Consider the following 20,249-nt stretch of genomic DNA (forward strand, 5'->3'; position numbering starts at 1 on the left):
CTCTTTGAATGCTGCCTTCAGTGACGGCATGGAAAGGGCAATTTCCATACAAAGCACCATTAGAAATGCATTCATGGTCAGGAAAGGGCACTTTTTATTTTATTTTTTCATGTGTCTGAGCTGTTTGTTTTGTTCATGTGTTGTTGGAATGAAAATGAAAAATGTATTATAATTTTTTTTTTTAATAAAAAAAAATCACTTTTTACAGACTGAAAAAAAGGCAGGGCAGCTCAAGCCCCCTTTCATGTCTATGTGTGCACGTGCCTGTAGCCCATGAACGACTCAACAGACAGAAACCTCTCCTTTCTGATGGATCAGTGTGGCTGCAGCTGAGTCATGCGCAGCTCAAAGCACACAGACACACTGCCCTACATGGACATGTTTGCAGACTTTTGAAGACCTAGCGTAGAAACGATCAATTCCTTTTCATTATTTTTCCAGACTTTCCAGACAGACGTGCAAACAAACCATTCTGCCTTCACATACAGTAGGCTATGCCTGCACACATACAGACACACACACACACACACACACACAAACAAACACACAAACAAGCACAGCTGGTGTATTCAATTTGAGCCATGCAGCAAACATTTCGCAGGCCACTTGTAAACATTTGGTTTCTGGAAGGCAACCTGGGTACCTACCAACCTCCGAGGCCATCACAGTGATGTTGTGCCAAGGCATGTCTTCTCTGTCCAGAGGCTGCGTGGTCCGGATGACTCCGCTGTCCTCGTCGATGTTGAAGTATCTGACTCCCTCCTCTTGGCTGTCCATGAAATACCTATTCACAGAGGAAATGCAGGAGATCTGTATATGTGCATGGAGTCACTCCAGACTTTGCAAACAGCATAGCGGTGGATAAAGTCATAGATTAAGTATTTACGAGGGATAATCAACAATTAGCTCCAGATTGCATACTGGAGCATTTATTTATTTATTTATTTATTTATTTGTTTGTTTGTTTATTTATTAGAGCAAATACTTGCTGCTATTTAACTTGAATTAATATGTACGGTACTTTAAATTGCCTATGTCCTCTGTGTGTGTGTGTGCGCGTGCGCGTGCGTGCGTGCGTGTGCATGCACGCGCGTGTGTGTGTAGATACTGTGCATGTTTTTATGTATGATGACCTGCATGCTCTTATTTTATTATACATGTGTTGCTCTTGGCTTTATGAAGCACATTGTGTTCCTTTATGTATGAAATGTGTATAAATAAAATTGAACTTGACTTGATTTCTGCAATAAAAAAAAAACTCTCGTAACGGACAAGCCCGTCTTTTATTGTCACACGAACACCACAACACATGCATGCGGCCACAACACACTCATGACGGTGGCCGGTGAAAAGTGTCCTCTGCATTTAACCCATCCAGGCATGTCCTTTCCTCCGAGGGGCAGGCCAGGAGCAGTGGTCGCTTTCTCGTACAGCGCCCGGGGACCAACTTCGGATGTTGTCGTCACTGGTCGGATGACGATGATGATCTGATCTTCTGCATGTTTTTAGTGGGGGGGTTATATACGGAGGAACCCCCTGGGGGAGCACGGGGAGAACATGCAAACTCCACACAGAGAGAAAGCCCCTTTACGACGAGATAACCCACTCTGGGCAGTGGGCACTGAAGATATGGGGGGGAACACAACCACAGCACCCACAGTGTCCCAGGCGAGAATCGAACCCAGGACCTTCCAACTGTGAGGCGACAGCGCTTACCACTGCGCCACCGTACCCCCCCCCCCCCCCCAATAACTAATGTAAATGAACGAATGAGTGAGTTGTTGGTTAAACTGACTCCCCAGTATAAATAAAAGGCCCGTTAACCAGCTCCTCCAAGGAGAGCTAGCTGTCTTGGTGTGGGGAGTGGGGTCACAAATCCCACCTCCACCCCTCGGCATGCCCTTATTGGTGCCGTGACCCGGATGCATGCCCAGTAGGTGTGGAGTGAGTTTAGGGGGGTGAGTATAACCGAGTGAATCAGAGTCCTCGCCAGTCCCGAGTGGTAGCGAGTTGTTGGTTAGTAAACTCACTCCCCAGTATAAAGGCCCGTTAACCAGCTCCGCCAAGGGAGCTAGCTCTTGGTGTTGCGGTTAGCATGTGTGCTTAGGAAGCGGGACAGCATGGGATTGATTCCCACCACTAACTCGGGGCAAGCCCTTAATTACAGGGGTGTAGTCCTGCCGGAACACACCGGAGCGGCGTTTTCTACCACTTTTCACTCCAAGAGAAAAGAGACAAGCAGGTATGCACACACGCAGAGAGAGAGAGAGAGAGAGAGAGAGAGGCAGAGAGAGAGCGAGAGAGAGAGAGAGATAGTGGCCATCACAGAGCAAAACACGTGAGATTATACAATTCTGAGGTCAAGGCCAATGCTGTTGCACCCAAAACAGCTCTCCATACACTCTGCATTCACGACATGCTAAAACAGCTCTCCATACACTCTGCATTCACGACATGCTAAAACAGCTCTCCATACACTCTGCATTCACGACATGCTAAAACAATCTCACCAGCTCAGAGTTTGTTTTGTTTTGCCAAACACTTTTCTCCACTCCATAACGCACAGAATTCTGTCTCACTACGAAGTTCCCGATGCATTCCGACGCACTGTTAACGAGTCCATATTTTCGACATGTGATTTGGGAGCTGTAACAGATCAAATCCTCTGCTCTGGATCAGGCGAGCTATGAACTGGAAGCTCAGAGCCTCAGCTGTGTAATTGCACGGCTCGCGCAGGATACCCAACACAGCTTCAATGCGCAGTTGAAATAATTTAACATCAAACATTGTCAATTGATAGGCTACTATCGCCAACTGACCTATCCACCGCTGGTCCAACAGGTGTTTAAAATGTAGCCTTTATAGTGAATTGATTTGTGGGTTTTCTAAAGAATTTCTAGAGCGCAGATATGGAAAATTTCCCCAACTCAACTAAACTGACATCATGAATAATAACGGATGAAGTAGGTGATTGAAGCAGTTGCATGTAGCTACTGTATATTGGGTTGGAATTGGAATATGCAGGTAATGGCTTCAACAGTCGTGATAATGTGTTCTGATAGTCAGTGTTAAGTGACCTTCTTTTCTTCTGTAGTATCATTATAATAATGGGGGGGGGGGTGGGTAGCAGAGTCGTGCATCATAGGTGCACTCTCCCCAGATCGGCAGAGGGTGGAGCAACGACCAGGGCAGCAGGGGGAAATTGGCCAAGTACAATTGGGGAGAAAATATGGAAAAAAATAATAGTAATAAAAAAAGAAGGAGTCCTTCTTATTTTAGTGTAATTTGTCCTAATATCCTGGTGTGTGCGGGAAGATTGATTTTTTGGTTCACTGTGATTCACACTGCACCAGCCGGCACCCAGGAGAGAAGCACTGCTGTGCACAGGTTATCTTCAGCTGTTTGGACTCATTAGCAAAGTGTTTACTGAGTTAATAAATGAAGGGAGAAGTTGGACCATTTCCCCATAGACTTCCATATACAATTAGACTTATTTTTTGCAGCCATAGACTGTGTCAATGGGTGAGTTAACATTTTGCATTTCAACATGTGGGTCTATGTGTATTGACTCAGTTTTGCAGCCAGCCTCAAGCGGCTATTCAAGGAACTGCAGTTTTTGCACTAATACTTACAATACATTTTGCAGCCCCGGAGGTTGCCGCTAGGCCTCTACCTCCTCACTCATTGGCAGTCACTCACTGAATAATAGTGACAGTGAAATGCCTCAAATGTACATTTCAAAGGTCAGAATGGGGGAAACACCAGAGCTGTGATGGTTCAGCAGACTTGCAAATATTGTATTTGCAGAAACTTATGATGGCTTGTTTTACTCAACTTAAACCCAGACACACCAAGCCAACAGTTGGCTGTCGGCCATGTCTGGGCGTCTGTCACTCTACTATTTTGCAGTGTGTCCCGCACCGTAGGCTCTAGTCTGCTTTGACGCCAGCTTGTCTGCGGCTTTTCTGGCCGGGTCGTTGGTGAGAGAAACGCTGAGTGGTCAGGGGTAGCGAGGGCACACAAAACGCTCTGCTCATTTTCCAACTTTCTCTCACCTGATAATTCCAAAACACGGATATTTTCACAACGACGTGCCTTTGGGAAAGTCCCCCGAGCCTCTCGCTGTATGATGTCACATTTAGTGCAGCTTCTCCTTATTGTTCACCTCCGCGGCTCCGCCTCTTCCTTTCAGCAAAAGACCAGCTAAAGGCTGACATACGGCAGGGCAGTGTCATTTGCAACTTTTTATCAGACATATTCTCGATTAGAAGTAGCTATATCCACCTTATTTTTGAATGTAAAATAATTATGGGTGCAAGGTCCACTTTAGAACGTGACTCATTGTTGCAGCTTGCGCATTTCCTCGTTAAAACTCCCACGCTGGAAAAAAAAAGTTGCTTGTCACAATAAATACACTGGTTTGGGAGGATTACAGCGGGGCTTAGCACCCATATTTCATTCACGTAAGGCATCATGGCATCTAGAAATAAGGTGGATATTACGAAACCATTTAAGTGAGCAAAATAGTAGGCAAACGCTACTTTGTATTTAAAGGGAGGCTTTGCTGATTTTCAACCTGCTTTGTATCATTAGAATGTCAGTAATTATGCAGATGGGCAGCGTTGACCTTGTCTTCATGTTTTCCTGCACCGAGAGCTCCGCAGTTTATTCCAGGCCCTTCCTGTACAGAATGACGAGTTACGCATCACAGAGAATCACATCAAGAGCCTTAAGTAAGGGATAATGTATTGTGAGCCGGTGATTACTGGCGAAATAATGACCGACAGGTGAATGATTGAGCCCGACGCGCAGCGGAGGGCTTAATCATTCACCTGAAGGTCATTATTTCCAGTAATCACCGGCTCACTATACATTATCCCGCTTAGAACACGGCCTACAACTAAATCATTCAATAATCTGACAAAAATAATTATTCAAATAGACTTTTTAATAGCGTTTTCAACAACAAAGCGGTTTCATTCGTAATTGGCACACAAGACACCACAGCTGCAACTGGTTGGCCTAATTAGTAGTGTTGACAAAAGGCTCTTATCAACTGATTAATCCAGGTGTGGCAGAGCAGCGGTCGGTTGTCGAGAAATAATGACCGGTGAATCTTGTTGATTGACCAATCAGAATCGAGTATTCAAGAGAGCAGTGTTTACTCGATGCAGAAAACATATACCGAAAGGTAAGCACTGTCCATACTGTCCATCTGCTTTATACTACCAAGATTATCATGATACAAAGCGGGTTGAAAATCTGCCAAGTTCGCAGGCGCAGAACGTACGTGCTAGTTGCCTGTCGGCTGTCGTGTTTGCGGTGTGTTCAAATGCAACTTTTTGGCCCCGACACAGGAGACATGAGGTGATGTATCAACACAGGAGACATGAGGTGATGTATCAACACAGGAGACATGAAGTGATGTATCAACACAGGAGACATGAGGTGATGTATCAACACAGGAGACATGAGGTGATGTATCAACACATGCAGGAGACATGAGGTGATGTATCAACACAGGAGACATGAAGTGATGTATCAACACAGGAGACATGATGTGATGTATCAACACAGGAGACATGAGGTGATGTATCAACACAGGAGACATGAGGTGATGTATCAACACAGAAGACATGAGGTGATGTATCAACACATGCAGGAGACATGAGGTGATGTATCAACACAGGAGACATGAGGTGATGTATCAACACAGGAGATATGAGGTGATGTATCAACACAGGAGACATGAGGTGATGTATCAACACAGGAGACATGAGGTGATGTATCAACACAGGAGACATGAGGTGATGTATCAACACAGGAGACATGAGGTGATGTATCAACACAGGAGACATGAGGTGATGTATCAACACAGGAGACATGAGGTGATGTATCAACACATGCAGGAGACACAGGAGATATGAGGTGATGTATCAACACAGGAGACATGAGGTGATGTATCAACACAGGAGACATGAGGTGATGTATCAACACAGGAGACATGAGGTGATGTATCAACACAGGAGACATGAGGTGATGTATCAACACAGAAGACATGAGGTGATGTATCAACACAGAAGACATGAGGTGATGTATCAACACATGCAGGAGACATGAGGTGATGTATCAACACAGGAGACATGAGGTGATGTATCAACACAGGAGACATGAGGTGATGTATCAACACATGCAGGAGACATGAGGTGATGTATCAACACAGGAGACATGAGGTGATGTATCAACACATGCAGGAGACATGAGGTGATGTATCAACACATGCAGGAGACATGAGGTGATGTATCAACACAGGAGACATGAGGTGATGTATCAACACATGCAGGAGACATGAGGTGATGTATCAACACATGCAGGAGATATGAGGTGATGTATCAACACATGCAGGAGACATGAGGTGATGTATCAACACAGGAGACATGAGGTGATGTATCAACACATGCAGGAGACATGAGGTGATGTATCAACACAGGAGACATGAGGTGATGTATCAACACAGGAGACATGAGGTGATGTATCAACACAGGAGACATGAGGTGATGTATCAACACAGGAGACATGATGTGATGTATCAACACAGGAGACATGAGGTGATGTATCAACACATGCAGGAGACATGAGGTGATGTATCAACACATGCAGGAGACATGAGGTGATGTATCAACACATGCAGGAGACATGAGGTGATGTATCAACACATGCAGGAGACATGAGGTGATGTATCAACACAGGAGACATGAGGTGATGTATCAACACATGCAGGAGACATGAGGTGATGTATCAACACAGGAGACATGAGGTGATGTATCAACACATGCAGGAGACATGAGGTGATGTATCAACACAGGAGACATGAGGTGATGTATCAACACATGCAGGAGACATGAGGTGATGTATCAACACAGGAGACATGAGGTGATGTATCAACACAGGAGACATGAGGTGATGTATCAACACAGGAGACATGAGGTGATGTATCAACACATGCAGGAGACATGAGGTGATGTATCAACACAGGAGACATGAGGTGATGTATCAACACAGGAGACATGAGGTGATGTATCAACACAGGAGACATGAGGTGATGTATCAACACAGGAGACATGAGGTGATGTATCAACACATGCAGGAGACATGAGGTGATGTATCAACACAGGAGACATGAGGTGATGTAGGAGACATGAGGTGATGTATCAACACAGGAGACATGAGGTGATGTAGGAGACATGAGGTGATGTATCAACACAGGAGACATGAGGTGATGTATTAACACATGCAGGAGACATGAGGTGATGTATCAACACAGGAGACATGAGGTGATGTATCAACACAGGAGACATGAGGTGACAACCCGTTCTCACTCCGAGCACGTAGCATATTGACGCTTTGTCCCGTCCCTTGTGCGTCGCTTGTTACTAACATGGTACCCTTGAGCGACACATGAAACGACTTGGGCTTTCCGACTAAACTCAATGCAAACCCATGGAAGTCATCTTTGACGCTTATGGCAACTGCTCCCCTATTAGCCTAACTGCTCCCCCATTAGTCAACTGCTCCCCCATTAGGGGTCTGGAGGAGCTAACCTCTCCCAGACCCTAACCCTAAACCTAACCTCTCCCACCCCCATGCCTAAACCTAACCTCCCCCAGACCCTAACCCTAAACCTAACTTCTCCCACCCCCCACGCCTAAACCTAACCTCCCTCCAGACCTTAATGGGGGAGCAGTTGACTAATGGGGGAGCAGTTAGGCTAATGGGGGAGCAGTTGCCATAAGCGTCAAAGATGACTTCCATGGGTTTGCATTGAGTTTAGTCGGAAAGCCCAAGTCGTTTCATGTGTCGCTCAAGGGTACCATATTAGTAACAAGTGACGCACAAGGGACGGGACAAAGCGTCAATATGCTACGTGCTCGGAGTGAGAACGTGTTGGAGGCGATGTATCAACACAGGAGACATGAGGTGATGTATCTTTCGGCATCTAGTTGCCGCTAGTCCTTTCAAGTATTTCTGGTGTGTCAGTCCCTTAAGCTGTCATGGGGTCGTGTTTGCCAGTGTGTAGCCAACTTCAAAGCCAATTTAGCGTGTTTTCCTGTGATCGACTCGACACCCTATAACAGTCCTGCGGTAAAATCTGCTCTTTTGTTACTCCAGGAAGCACTCAAGCAGCAAGTACTCAAGCAGGTTAAAACAAACACAAACACTACTATTTTTTTTATAATCAAGTTATTTTGGACATATCACACATATCCAAAAACTGTAAACCGTTTTGCAGACATTCATTTACTTTGACAGTTATTGAGAGTTGAATTGTGTTAAGTTGTGAACTAGTGATGTCATTTGTGCATGTTTACAGTTTTTGGATATGTGTGAGATCATGTGCAAAATAATGTGCGCATTGTTTTTAGGTGGTGTGCCCCTTTAATCTGGCTTCCGACACACAGCAATTGTGCCGGTATGGATGCCCGACCAAGCAACACGGGGGGTAACACACGGGGGCTCGAACCTGCGACCCTCATGTTGGTAGGCAGGGAATCTATTGCTGCACTACCCGATGCCATCTAAGAATTATTTGTGAACACTCTTTGGACAGATCTAGGTCTAGTTTCTGATCTGGCCTCATTCCTATGAGGGCATGGTAGATGAAATTCACAGCCATGACAGTAAATCAAATCTGTAATGCCTCAGAAAGCTGCAGGAGCAGTGCTCCAAAGGGGACAGACTTAGACAGAGTGCCTTTTGCAAACACAAGGCGCACTACTGCCTTTTTTGTTGAAGCCTACAGTTTGAAAAAAGAGCAGCTTGCTGCTTCTTCTTTGTTCGTTGTTACTAGGCAACCACCGAATCACTGTCCTTAGCCTAATCGGTATTTAAACATCTATTAATTCATCTGATTGGACAATGGAGAGAAGAAGAAAAAAGGCAAATGACATTTCAGGGCGTTCAGGGCACTCCTGCAAAAAACGCGGGATGTATAGAGCCGGAAAAACGTGAGCAGCGAGCAAAAAGCTTCACTCTCATTGAAAACAATTACAAAATGCCGCCCCAGGCTGCTAACACGCACTCTCTCTGATATGTGCGTCTTTTCATCAGCTCCGGCGTCTATTTTCAGTTGTTTCCAATGGGGGGAGAGCGTATGCGGGCGCACACGGACGTCTAGAGAAAGTGCGCTGCGCCCAGCGTCTATTTTCAGAGCGCTCCGGCGTTTTTGTGCGCCCGACTCCCAGCGCTTCCAGCTGAAAATATTTTAACTTTTCAGAAAGACGCTGGTGTCGGGTGCTCCTTTTCTGGCAACTAATCATATGGAGAAACTATCGCAACAGAGACAGAAAGGCTCAATTGTGGGAGCAGATTGGCTAGACACTTAATATTTCTGGTGAGTGTTGAGCTAAATCACTGTATGTGTGTTGTTTGCTAATGATAGCTGTCAGCTATCAAGCTACTACCGCACTGAACTAACGTTAGTTTCAGACTGCTTCAGTTGTATATTGTGCGCTGAGATCAGCGCTTCCCAGCGTACTCCCAGCGTTTAACGGTTGGAAAAAGACGCTAGATGGTCACACGGCCTTAGGCTTCCTTGATGTTCATAGTCTTGTACCGACCTTAACACATGAAAACAAGCATCCCCACTGCTTTTACATGCACTTTGGGCTTAAAATTTTTCTCAAAACACATATTTCTAAGTCAAGAGCAATTATCTTGAATATTTTATAATGACAAAAGTATGGCGATGCTCAATGTTTCCACTGCTATAATGGTTTTCCAGCCGAGCCCAGTTATTAAAATAGAAGAAAAGCCGCCAGCCGGTACAATAAGGAGTAGAAATGCGTTCAGCTGCTCTTCTCATGATGAGTCAAGAGGCATGAAATGAACACTGACTGTGTATTCCCTAATTTCTCTCTTAATGGCCTATTTACACCTTTAATCCAGCATTCAGTCTCCTGAGTGATATAAGTCGACAATTTTCACTTGATGTGGAAAATGCGAGAGGGAAATGATATAGAGATCTAATGCCAGGATTTCATTCATCTGACATAATGAAAAAATCTTTTTTGCAGGGATTATGCTGTCAAGGTTTATTAAATGCTCAGTAAAGACTTTTCAGCAGCCAAAGTGAGAGTTTGCATTCAAGTGCTAAGCAGGCATTCTGTTAACAACTAAAGGCTGGAGTTTTTGTTTGTTTGTTTGATGGGGTTGGGGGGATTTAGGGAAAAATCCACCTTAGAATACTTCAACACTGTTAAAAACAGCTATTGACTGTACTGTATATGTTCCATTTCTTAGCCCATATGGTGTTGTTTGTTGGTGTATTCTTCTTATTCACACAGATAATTGGCTAAACATAGACACCCTGACGTCAAGTTGACATATATCCAGCAGCTGCAATAGCGCAGAACTATTCAGCTATCTCAATGGTAAACGTCACTGACACCTATCAGAATGAAAGAGCAAGGGCTTCTATCATTCTCCCTACACATTGCAGCACAGACACATTCTCTGGAGGTTGTCCAAAGTAATTCTGGGAAATGTAGGAAATCATAAACTGAAGTAGACAAGGCAGGTTGAAAGTGGGTACAACACAAAAAAGTTAACTACAACAATTTAATACACTTGCATTGAACATCAAACATGTTCAAATACATTTTAAGATATCTCCTACTAGCTAAATTACGTTTACAGAAATATGCAATGCCAAAATCGCAGTTTATGAAGTGCCCTGCTTGGTAAAATTATCTGAAATGGTTGAAGTTGGGGTTCAAAAACAGCACTGACTGCAACAGCATGCTCAAATCTATTGCTGTATGGTAATACAAAATAGTAAACAGGGCAAGGAGTTGTCATAGGTGTTTCTTAATACATGCGGGAACTCCAGGGGGGGGAACGAGGCATCAGGACTTTTATTTGGCTATTCGGATATATCAAAATCAAATCAACATATGAATCATCACTTCAAACACACCCTCAAAACTATTTGATCGGAGATGTCGGCAAACAACCGATATGACCATGATCAAAGAGCACCAAGTAGAGAACACTGATCCCTGCTGCATGGAGGAGCAGTCGCCGCTGTGTTGTTGAGCTTTTTTCTGGGTTCAAATGGATGTCAGCCAAACACTTGCCGCTGTCGTCTCCTTTACGCCGTCAACATTGGCACTGATGTACGGCATCCCGCAAGGACAGCAGTGGGACTCTTTCATATGGAGATTACATTCTTGTTTACTGCAAATCTTTCACAAAGTCTTATCATTCTGACCCGAAGCACAGATTCATTTCTACCCCCACCCCTAAAAAAAGAAAAAAAGAAAAAAGAAAAAAAAAAGATATATACCATTCATCAAGAAGCACTGCAGGTACAGGCTCACCTCTTCCAAACAGAGATATGTCCATAATTTGTCTCTCTGCTCACTGCTGTTGAGGAAATCCCTAGGCTCTGAACGACAAGGCTCTAAACCACACATCCATAACATGTAATATACCACCAGAGGATTGCAACTTATTGATGTATGAGAGCGGCTTCGTTTCATGAGGAGTTTCAAGATTACAGCGAGCGTATTCTGTCAATTTAGGGCGTGGAAGGAATTAAAATGAATACAAGCAGCGCCAGCGAGCGTGGAATTGCTTCAGCGTAATGTCATGAATTAAGGTACCATGTGCAGAGCAAAACCTATACTGTAGGATTAGTCTGGTACCATGTGTAGAGCAAAACCTATAGGATTAGTCTGGTACCATGTGTAGAGCAAAACCTATAGGATTAGTCTGGTACCATGTGTAGAGCAAAACCTATAGGATTAGTCTGGTACCATGTGTAGAGCAAAACCTATAGGATTAGTCTAAGGTACCATGTGCACAGCAAAACCTATAGGATTAGTCTGGTACCATGTGTAGAGCAAAACCTATAGGATTAGTCTGGTACCATGTGTAGAGCAAAACCTATAGGATTAGTCTAAGGTACCATGTGCACAGCAAAACCTATAGGATTAGTCTGGTACCATGTGTAGAGCAAAACCTATAGGCTTAGTCTAAGGTACCATGTGTAGAGCAAAACCTATAGGATTAGTCTGGTACCATGTGCACAGCAAAACCTATAGGATTAGTCTAAGGTATCATGTGTAGAGTAAAACCTATAGGATTAGTCTAAGGTACCATGTGCAGAGCAAAACCTATAGGATTAGTCTAAGGTACCATGTGTAGAGCAAAACCTATAGGCTTAGTCTAAGGTACCATGTGTAGAGCAAAACCTATAGGCTTAGTCTAAGGTACCATATGCAGAGCAAAACCTATAGGATTAGTCTAAGGTACCATGTGCAGAGCAAAACCTATAGGATTAGTCTAAGGTATCATGTGTAGAGCAAAACCTATAGGATTAGTGTAAAGTATCATGTGTAGAGCAAAATCTATAGGATTAGTCTAAGGTATCATGTGTAGAGCAAAACCTATAGGATGAGTCTATGGTATCATGTGTAGAGCAAAACCTATAGGCTTAGTCTAAGGTACCATGTGTAGAGCAAAACCTATAGGATTAGTCTAAGGTACCACGTGTAGAGCAAAACCTATAGGATTAGTCTAAGGTACCATATGCAGAGCAAAACCTATAGGATTAGTCTAAGGTACCATGTGTAGAGCAAAACCTATAGGATTAGTCTGGTACCATGTGCACAGCAAAACCTATAGGATTAGTCTAAGGTATCATGTGTAGAGCAAAACCTATAGGATTAGTCTAAGGTACCATGTGCAGAGCAAAACCTATAGGATTAGTCTAAGGTACCATGTGTAGAGCAAAACCTATAGGCTTAGTCTAAGGTACCATGTGTAGAGCAAAACCTATAGGATTAGTCTAAGGTACCATGTGTAGAGCAAAATCTATAGGATTAGTCTAAGGTATCATGTGTAGAGCAAAACCTATAGGATGAGTCTAAGGTATCATGTGTAGAGCAAAACCTATAGGCTTAGTCTAAGGTACCATGTGTAGAGCAAAACCTATAGGATTAGTCTAAGGCAGAGGTTCTCAAATGTTTTTCAGCCAAGGACCCCTTACAAGATAGAAAATATACCGGGGACCCCCTCATTCTGATTTGTGATTTTGGGCTAAGCTTAATTGTTTCCACGGTAACGTGCTTGACTTTTAATTTGATAGGTTTGTTATTAGAATGTAATCCATGAACCATTTTAGATTTAAAGCATAAACTATTTTCGTTGAACTATGAAGATTTTGCAAAAAAAAATATATATATTTTTGACCGAGGGAGGGAGTTCGTTCCACCATGTCGGTGCCAGGGACGAAAAAAGTCTCGAATGGGACGCGCGACTATTGACTACATGTAGTGGTGGAGGGGCGAGGCATCCAGCACTAGTGGAGGGGTGAATCTAGGGAGCGGTGTGAGGGCTGGAATCTGACGGATGCATCAGATGAATATGCCATATCTTTTGGCCAAAAAGATATATATAAAAAATATTTATTTTTATTTTTTTATTTTTTTATTACATTACATTTACATTACATCATTTAGCAGACACTTTTGTTTTGTCCAAAGCGACTTACAATATCACAATTTGTCAACAGTACAGAAAACCACTATGCAACACAATCAATGACAGCCAAGATATTTTGATAGACTAGCACCATGTAGGAAGTAGTTTGAGAAGGAATAAGTAACATGTAGCATTTTTTTTTTTTTTTTTACTTGTAAACTTTTCGCGGACCCCCTGGCAAAGTGCCACGGACCCCTGGGGGTCCGCGGACCCCCATTTGAGAACCACTGGTCTAAGGTACCACGTGTAGAGCAAAACCTATAGGATTAGTCTAAGGTACCATATGCAGAGCAAAACCTATAGGATTAGTCTAAGGTACCATGTGCAGAGCAAAACCTATAGGATTAGTCTAAGGTACCATGTGCAGAGCAAAAGCTATAGGATTGATCTACTGCCTTAGGTTAATATCAATGGCTTTTCAACAGTACAAAGCATGTGTTTAGTGAGCATACAAATGTGCAAAGCAGTTGTATCGCCCAAGGTTATTTAACCCTAGAACACTAACGTCGGGTGATTTTCACCCACACAATTGAATTAATGTGATTTTCATTGTGTTGCTGCTGTCTGAGGTGGGCGGGTCCTTGGGTACCTTCAGGCTGCTCACTGACGTCATCGAAGGTAGGCATGTTTCCCTGCTCCCATGCATGGTTTTTTCTACAGGCTACATGTTTGGGTGATTTTCACCCGACTTAGTGATTGAGAGTAAAATATTTTTGTACCAAGGTAAGTTAAGAGTGGTCCTGGAATTTCCATGTAATCCTTATTTAGTGTAATGGTTATGAATAAATATTACTTAGTGGTAATGTCAATGGGAATTCATATGGTCAAAAATATTTTATAGTCAGATGGTCAATTTTCTCCTCGAAAATTGAGATTTTTTGTTTATCTCTCCCACAGTTGTCAGTGATGCAGGGAGACTGTGCCTTCACCGGACAAGGCTCACATGTCACAGGAATGGGTGGACCGAAGAACAAGTTCCCAGCTCAATTTATTTTTTATTTTTTATGGATTCCCTAATTTTTCACCAATTTTACAGATGTTTTATCCAGGGTCCAATACCTTTTTTCGTTTTTTTGTGACATTTTATAGGGAAAAATAAAAGAAGAGTACCTCAATTTGCCATGTATTGTTGTACTTTAATATATTTTGATGAGAAGTATTTTTTATGGGGTATGTTATATTGGGTAAAATATACCCAACGTAAATCTGATGCTGTACCTTCATTTGAGATGTGGTTGAGAGAGTTGGGTGAGATCCTTCATCTGCAAAGGAGAGATTCAAGATGGCAGGAAGAAGTAAAGTGTTTGATAAGGCATGGAGACCAGGTGTTGAGCCACTTAAAGGGTCTGAAGGCGGGAGGAGGTGAGGGTTGACCTGCATAATATGCTGTAACAGTGATACATAGCTATGTGAACTACCTCTTTTTTCTCACTTTTCTTTCTTTTTCCCTGATCCTGACCTGTTGGTTCTTTCTTTCCCACCAGCATAAATTGTCTTGTCCATTGATGCAAAAGACGTCAAAAGATAACTGTACGTTGTAGGCCACATAGTGTTGTTTTTGTTTAAAAAAGGAAAGAAAAAAGGGGGGGGAAATTATTGCTTGTTTACGTATCAAAGTGGAATGAAATCACTGATACTTTGCAATAAAAAAATCTTAAAGAAGAAAATATACCCGACGTTAGTGATGGTGTGATTTTAACTGACGTTAGTGTTCTAGGGTTAAGGGATCTCATACAAAATTAACATCTGTCTGATCAGGCTGGAAAAAAAATACATATTGATTTGTTATGTATGTTTTTGATGTTTTGTTTGTTTGTGTGAATATGAAGTGTAGGGCAGGGTAGTGTTTGGGGGATGGACAAAATACTTATTATTACAGTGCTATCTGTAAATCCATCAGTATGACTTGAGACAAAAGTTCAAAGCCATCCTATTTCCACCTGTAGGATTCTCTATCCAACCCATGTGTTTTGGTGGGGCAATCTGCTTATCTCACAATACAGTACGATTCAATACAAGATGCAGAGTTAATAATTCAATACAACCGTGATACAATGCTATCCTATGCTTATTATAAAAGGGAGCATGTGGGCAATGTTTGTTCTCTCTCTGTTTGTTTACATTTTTGTGCTGGCCAGAGCTATGCCGTTTTATGTGCGACGGAGACAGATTTTTTAATTAGAGCAGATTAATTGCCCTAATTACATTACATTACATTACATTATGTCATTTGGCAGACGCTTTTATCCAAAGCGACTTACAATAACACATTTTTGTCAGCAATAGAGCAATCAACTATGCAACACAGTCTATGACAACTACAACTGAAGGAATAGTGGTAAATAGTTTTTTTGTTTTTGTTTTTTAGAGAGAGAAAGAAGTTAGTTCAAGAAGGGAGCATGAAAAGGTGTGTCTTTAGTCTTTTCCGAAAGATCGGCAGTGATTCAGCCATCCTGACTGAAGGTGGAAGCTCATTCCACCATTGAGGTGCCAGGGATGAGAAGAGTCGCGATAGGGATGAGCGACTTTTTAGCTCCCATAGCGAAGGAGGGGCGAGGCGTCCTACACTAGTGGAGGAGTGGAGGAGTGAAGGGAGCGGTGAGAGGTTTGGAACCTGACCATAGATTGCAGGTACAGAGGAGCTGTCTGGTGTACTGCCCTGTAGGCCAGTACCTAGTGTCTTGAATTTGATGCGAGATGGGAAGCCAGTGAAGGTCCCGGAAGAGGGGAGTGACATGAGAGAATTTGGGTTGGTTGAATACCAGACGGGCTGCAGCGTTCTGAATGAGCTATAGCGGTCGGATGTCGGCGGCAGGTAGGCCGGCCAGGAGCACGTTGCAGTAGTCCAGGCAGGAGATGATAAATGACTGGACCAGGAGTTGAGTCGCTTCCCTTGTGAGAAAGGGACGGATTTTGCGGGATGTTGTAGAGGGAGAACCTACAGGAGCGTGCTGTCGCAGCTATGTTGGCCGAGCAAGACAGCTGGTTGTCAAGGATCACCCCAAGGTTCTTAGCTGTTTGGGAGGGAAGCACAGTGGTATTGTCAATGGAGATGGAGAGATCTGCGAGAGGGCAGTCTTTCCCTGGGAGGAAGAGTAGCTCTGTTCTACCAAGATTGAGCTTGAGGTGGTGGGCAGACATCCAGTCACCAATGTCTTTGAGGCATGCAGAGATGCGAGCCTCGATTTGGGTGTCGGAGGGGGGGAAGGAAAGGAAAAGCTTAATTGCCCTAAGGCTGAGGCTAAAGTTCAGTGATGATGTCATCAGTGATGATGTAATCAGTGATGTCATCAGTCTGAGGCTATATGTGTTGGGAGTATAAAGCCTGGATTATGCTTGACACTTTGGCCGGCCGCACGGAAATGAGAGACGCGGAATCCTGACAAGGAAACGTGTGGAGCTTTTATACTCTGTGTGGTTTCTGCTCGCAGAATTGAGCGCGAGTCTTGAAAACTCCACTTTGTCCGCCCAGCCGTGTCCGCGTGGTTACAAAATTCGGGGTGCGCACGGCCAGGCGAAAACCGTCCACACGGAGCCTTGCGGAGGGGCGTGTCTGCTGATTTGACGTCACTTTTCCGCGCGGACACTCGCGTTCCTCGCTGATGCGGAAAGCATAATGAGCCCTTGAGTAGGTAGAAGGAAGGGAGGAACCAGACGGAGACAAAGGCTTCCGCCCCTGGGCTATGCGGGTGACCTGACGGAGCTGGATTTTTTAATTAGGTGATTGCCCTAATTACCTAATGATGTGATGTCATCAGTGATGATGTCATCAGTAATGTCATCCTTCCTGGCTGAGTTCAGTGATGATGTCATCAGTGATGATGTCATCAGTGATGTCATAGAGCAGGCGAGGCCGCGTAGCGGCAGAGCTGCATAATGCGACACGCAGTGGTCATCGGTGATGTCATAAGAGCAGGTGAGCCCGTGGGCGAGCTCCAGGGCGGGCGAGGGAGCAAGTTAGCCGCACAGCATATGCAAGCTGCAGGGCCAGCTCGGCGAGCTGCAGGGTGGGCAAGCCCGCACAGCGGGCGAGCCTAGGAATTGAGCATGCGTAGCACGCGAGATGCCTAGTGTAATAAACAAACAGATAAGTAAACATAATTATGATTATTTCTGAGCCACAAATCTTTCCAGAGATTGCATTGGCTTGCTAGAATGTAAACAATTGAAAACTGTCATTACAAAGCGTAAATGATATAATTTGGATTGGAGAGCTTGTGAAATGCAGATGAGCAAGCTGTCTCACAAATATTAACATTTTTGTACTGCGATATATTAAGGGATGCGATAGTGAAAAAGGTGACAGATACCAGAGCAGACATAGAACCACTTAACTTAAGTGGCCAATTTTGGGATGAAAAAAGGTGACTGTCACCTATGGTGTCTAGTTTGCACCCCTGTTTGGAATTTCAATTTATCGTCCCATTCCTAGTCATAGCCCATCGTAAAACTTTGAGAGTGTAAGGTCGAGGCTGCAAATATTGAGCTTTATAGGTGCTAAGACAGCACAATGATATGAGGCAGAGAAAAGAGATGGAGATTGGAGTTCTAGTTAAACAAACATTTGTCAGGAGAACGGTTCATCTCCAGCCAGGAATAATAATTTGCTGAGCAGGGAGAGAAATGTTCGTCAAACTCAAACTCTAAAACTCAATCAGCAGAGGAGATGACGAGGTCACGAGCGTCTTACCTGACCGGGCTGTTCCTGCTGTCGGGATCCCGGGCGGTCACAGCGCCCACCTGGTTGCCCACCTCGGCGTTCTCGTAAACATCCATGATATAGTAATCCATAGAGAAGATAGGCGATTCGTCCACGTCGCCCACTGTGATCTTCAGGGTGGCAGTGTCTTTGAAAGAGCCAAGGTAGGAGAAACGAGGATCCATGTGCACGTTCACCCCCTCGATGTGCAGCGTGTAGGTCTTCTTCCTCTCATAGTTCAGTGGCTGTTGGCAAGAGGCACCGTAGGAAGATTAACAGGTAGAGTTCACAGTAACATGTTTAGTTGTTGATGCCTTCTTGAACAGTCCGATGTTGATACTCAACTATCAAGTGACAATCAGTAGATTTTCAACAAGGTGTCACTTGACTATTGGCTGCCTACCCTAATTAACCCTAAGTATTAACCCTCCACAGTATTGTACAGTGTTAAACTCTTTTTAATGACACAGTCATTTTTGAATAAATTGAGTATCAATATTGGACTACCAAAATAAAGTGGTGAGCTTAGTTTGTACCCAATTCAGTTTTGTCTTTGCTTTTTTCCCTTCTTCTTATTCTTTTGGAGGTTACACATATATTTTAATCTCACCTGTGCAAATTTGTATATTGTATATTTTAATATTTTAGTGTTGTTTTGTTTTCATTGTCATCACTTGTCCAATACTTAAACTGCAGCAAAATAAAATGTACACAAAGAGAATTTAAACAATCTGTACTAAAACAGATGTAAGTGAAACAAACATGGGCTCATATTTATAGTCTTAAAATAACAGTCCCTCAGACGTTTTCTGCATGTTTAGTTTAGTTTAGTTCAGTTTAGTTTATTTGCATAGAAGAACCATCTCACACCAGGATGTCAAAATCAAGCAAACCAAACTAAAGCAAGATGAGAAGCAAACACACTGTAACTGAAACAGACAACAGAGACTAAATGACAACAAAACTCAAAATCATTGCAGGCTCACATGACTGCTTCTATTCAACCTAGCAGCAACACAGAGCAGCAACACAGAGCAGCAAGAGCAGCAACACAGAGCAGCAACACAGAGCAGCACAGGAATCAGCTGAATATGATGAGGCATTCATCAATCAGCATCCTTCCAAATAGCAAGTGACTGATGCAAGATACTGCGCTGACTTTACATGCCTTAGAAAACTTCAGAAAATGTTAATGTCTGAAAGATGATATTTGGGTATTGAAGACATTGTGCGCTTACCTTTTTGAGGCTGATGACTCCCTCTCTCGTGTCCCGGTCTGTGGATATGGAGAACGTGTTGGCCCCCTCTGAGTTAATGATGCTGTACTTGATCTCCGCATTGACGCCGAGATCTTCATCGTTGGCTTTGATTTTCCCGACCGGTTTCCCAACTTGGGCTGATTCAGGGACGTAGAGCTGGTAATTTTCTGCGGATGAACAATGATGTGTTACGCATTCAGAGAAAGCAAGAAATGATTGAAAGAAAAGCTCATCTGCTCCACATATCTTTGTCTGAATGTTCTGCTGAAAGAGCTTAGCTAAGCGTTTCGGGTGTGTCACCATTTGTTCCCAAGGGAATGTCATTAAAAATATTCTGCAGTGCTTCAATTGACATGAAAGGCTAAACTGGGGGTGATAGGACTGGAATAGAGCAGATCACACTCTGGGGCAGATAATTATTCAGAAAATGTTGATGGTTTTGTAATAGTTTTCACAAAATGAATAACTCGAAGCCAAGAGGGATTGCAGTTGATGAGGTGCTTTCAAAGACAAAGTATCTTAACTTTATCATTACTTAAATAGGCTATATTATTAAAATAGAGGAAATCTAGACTCTGCAAAACAGACCTTTGATGGATGCTCGTCTAATTTGGCTAATTATGGAAAATGTAACTGCAATATGAGGCTATTGAGATATAAAATAATGGAGAAGAATAAAGGAATGCTGAATGCATAACACATGGTTAACCTCTCACATTAATATCTGGTTCAATTACATATGCATG

General features: G+C 43.3%; 1 protein-coding gene across 1 annotated transcript in view; it reads right to left on the bottom strand.

Moving 5' to 3' along the window:
- The window catches only part of LOC310772492 (cadherin-18), a gene marked incomplete at both ends in the record, with an annotated part of 175,127 nt that overhangs the window by 70,129 nt on the left and 84,749 nt on the right, over positions 1–20,249 (bottom strand). Inside the window, 3 exons of the mRNA XM_083632312.1 lie at positions 648–784; positions 18,236–18,489; positions 19,483–19,670. Coding sequence (XP_083488438.1) covers positions 648–784; positions 18,236–18,489; positions 19,483–19,670 — 579 coding nt within the window. The remainder of the gene's footprint in view (positions 1–647; positions 785–18,235; positions 18,490–19,482; positions 19,671–20,249) is intronic.

This window comes from Poromitra crassiceps (genome assembly GCF_964638095.1).
Source record: "Poromitra crassiceps genome assembly, chromosome: 2".
Classification (NCBI taxonomy): domain Eukaryota; kingdom Metazoa; phylum Chordata; class Actinopteri; order Beryciformes; family Melamphaidae; genus Poromitra; species Poromitra crassiceps.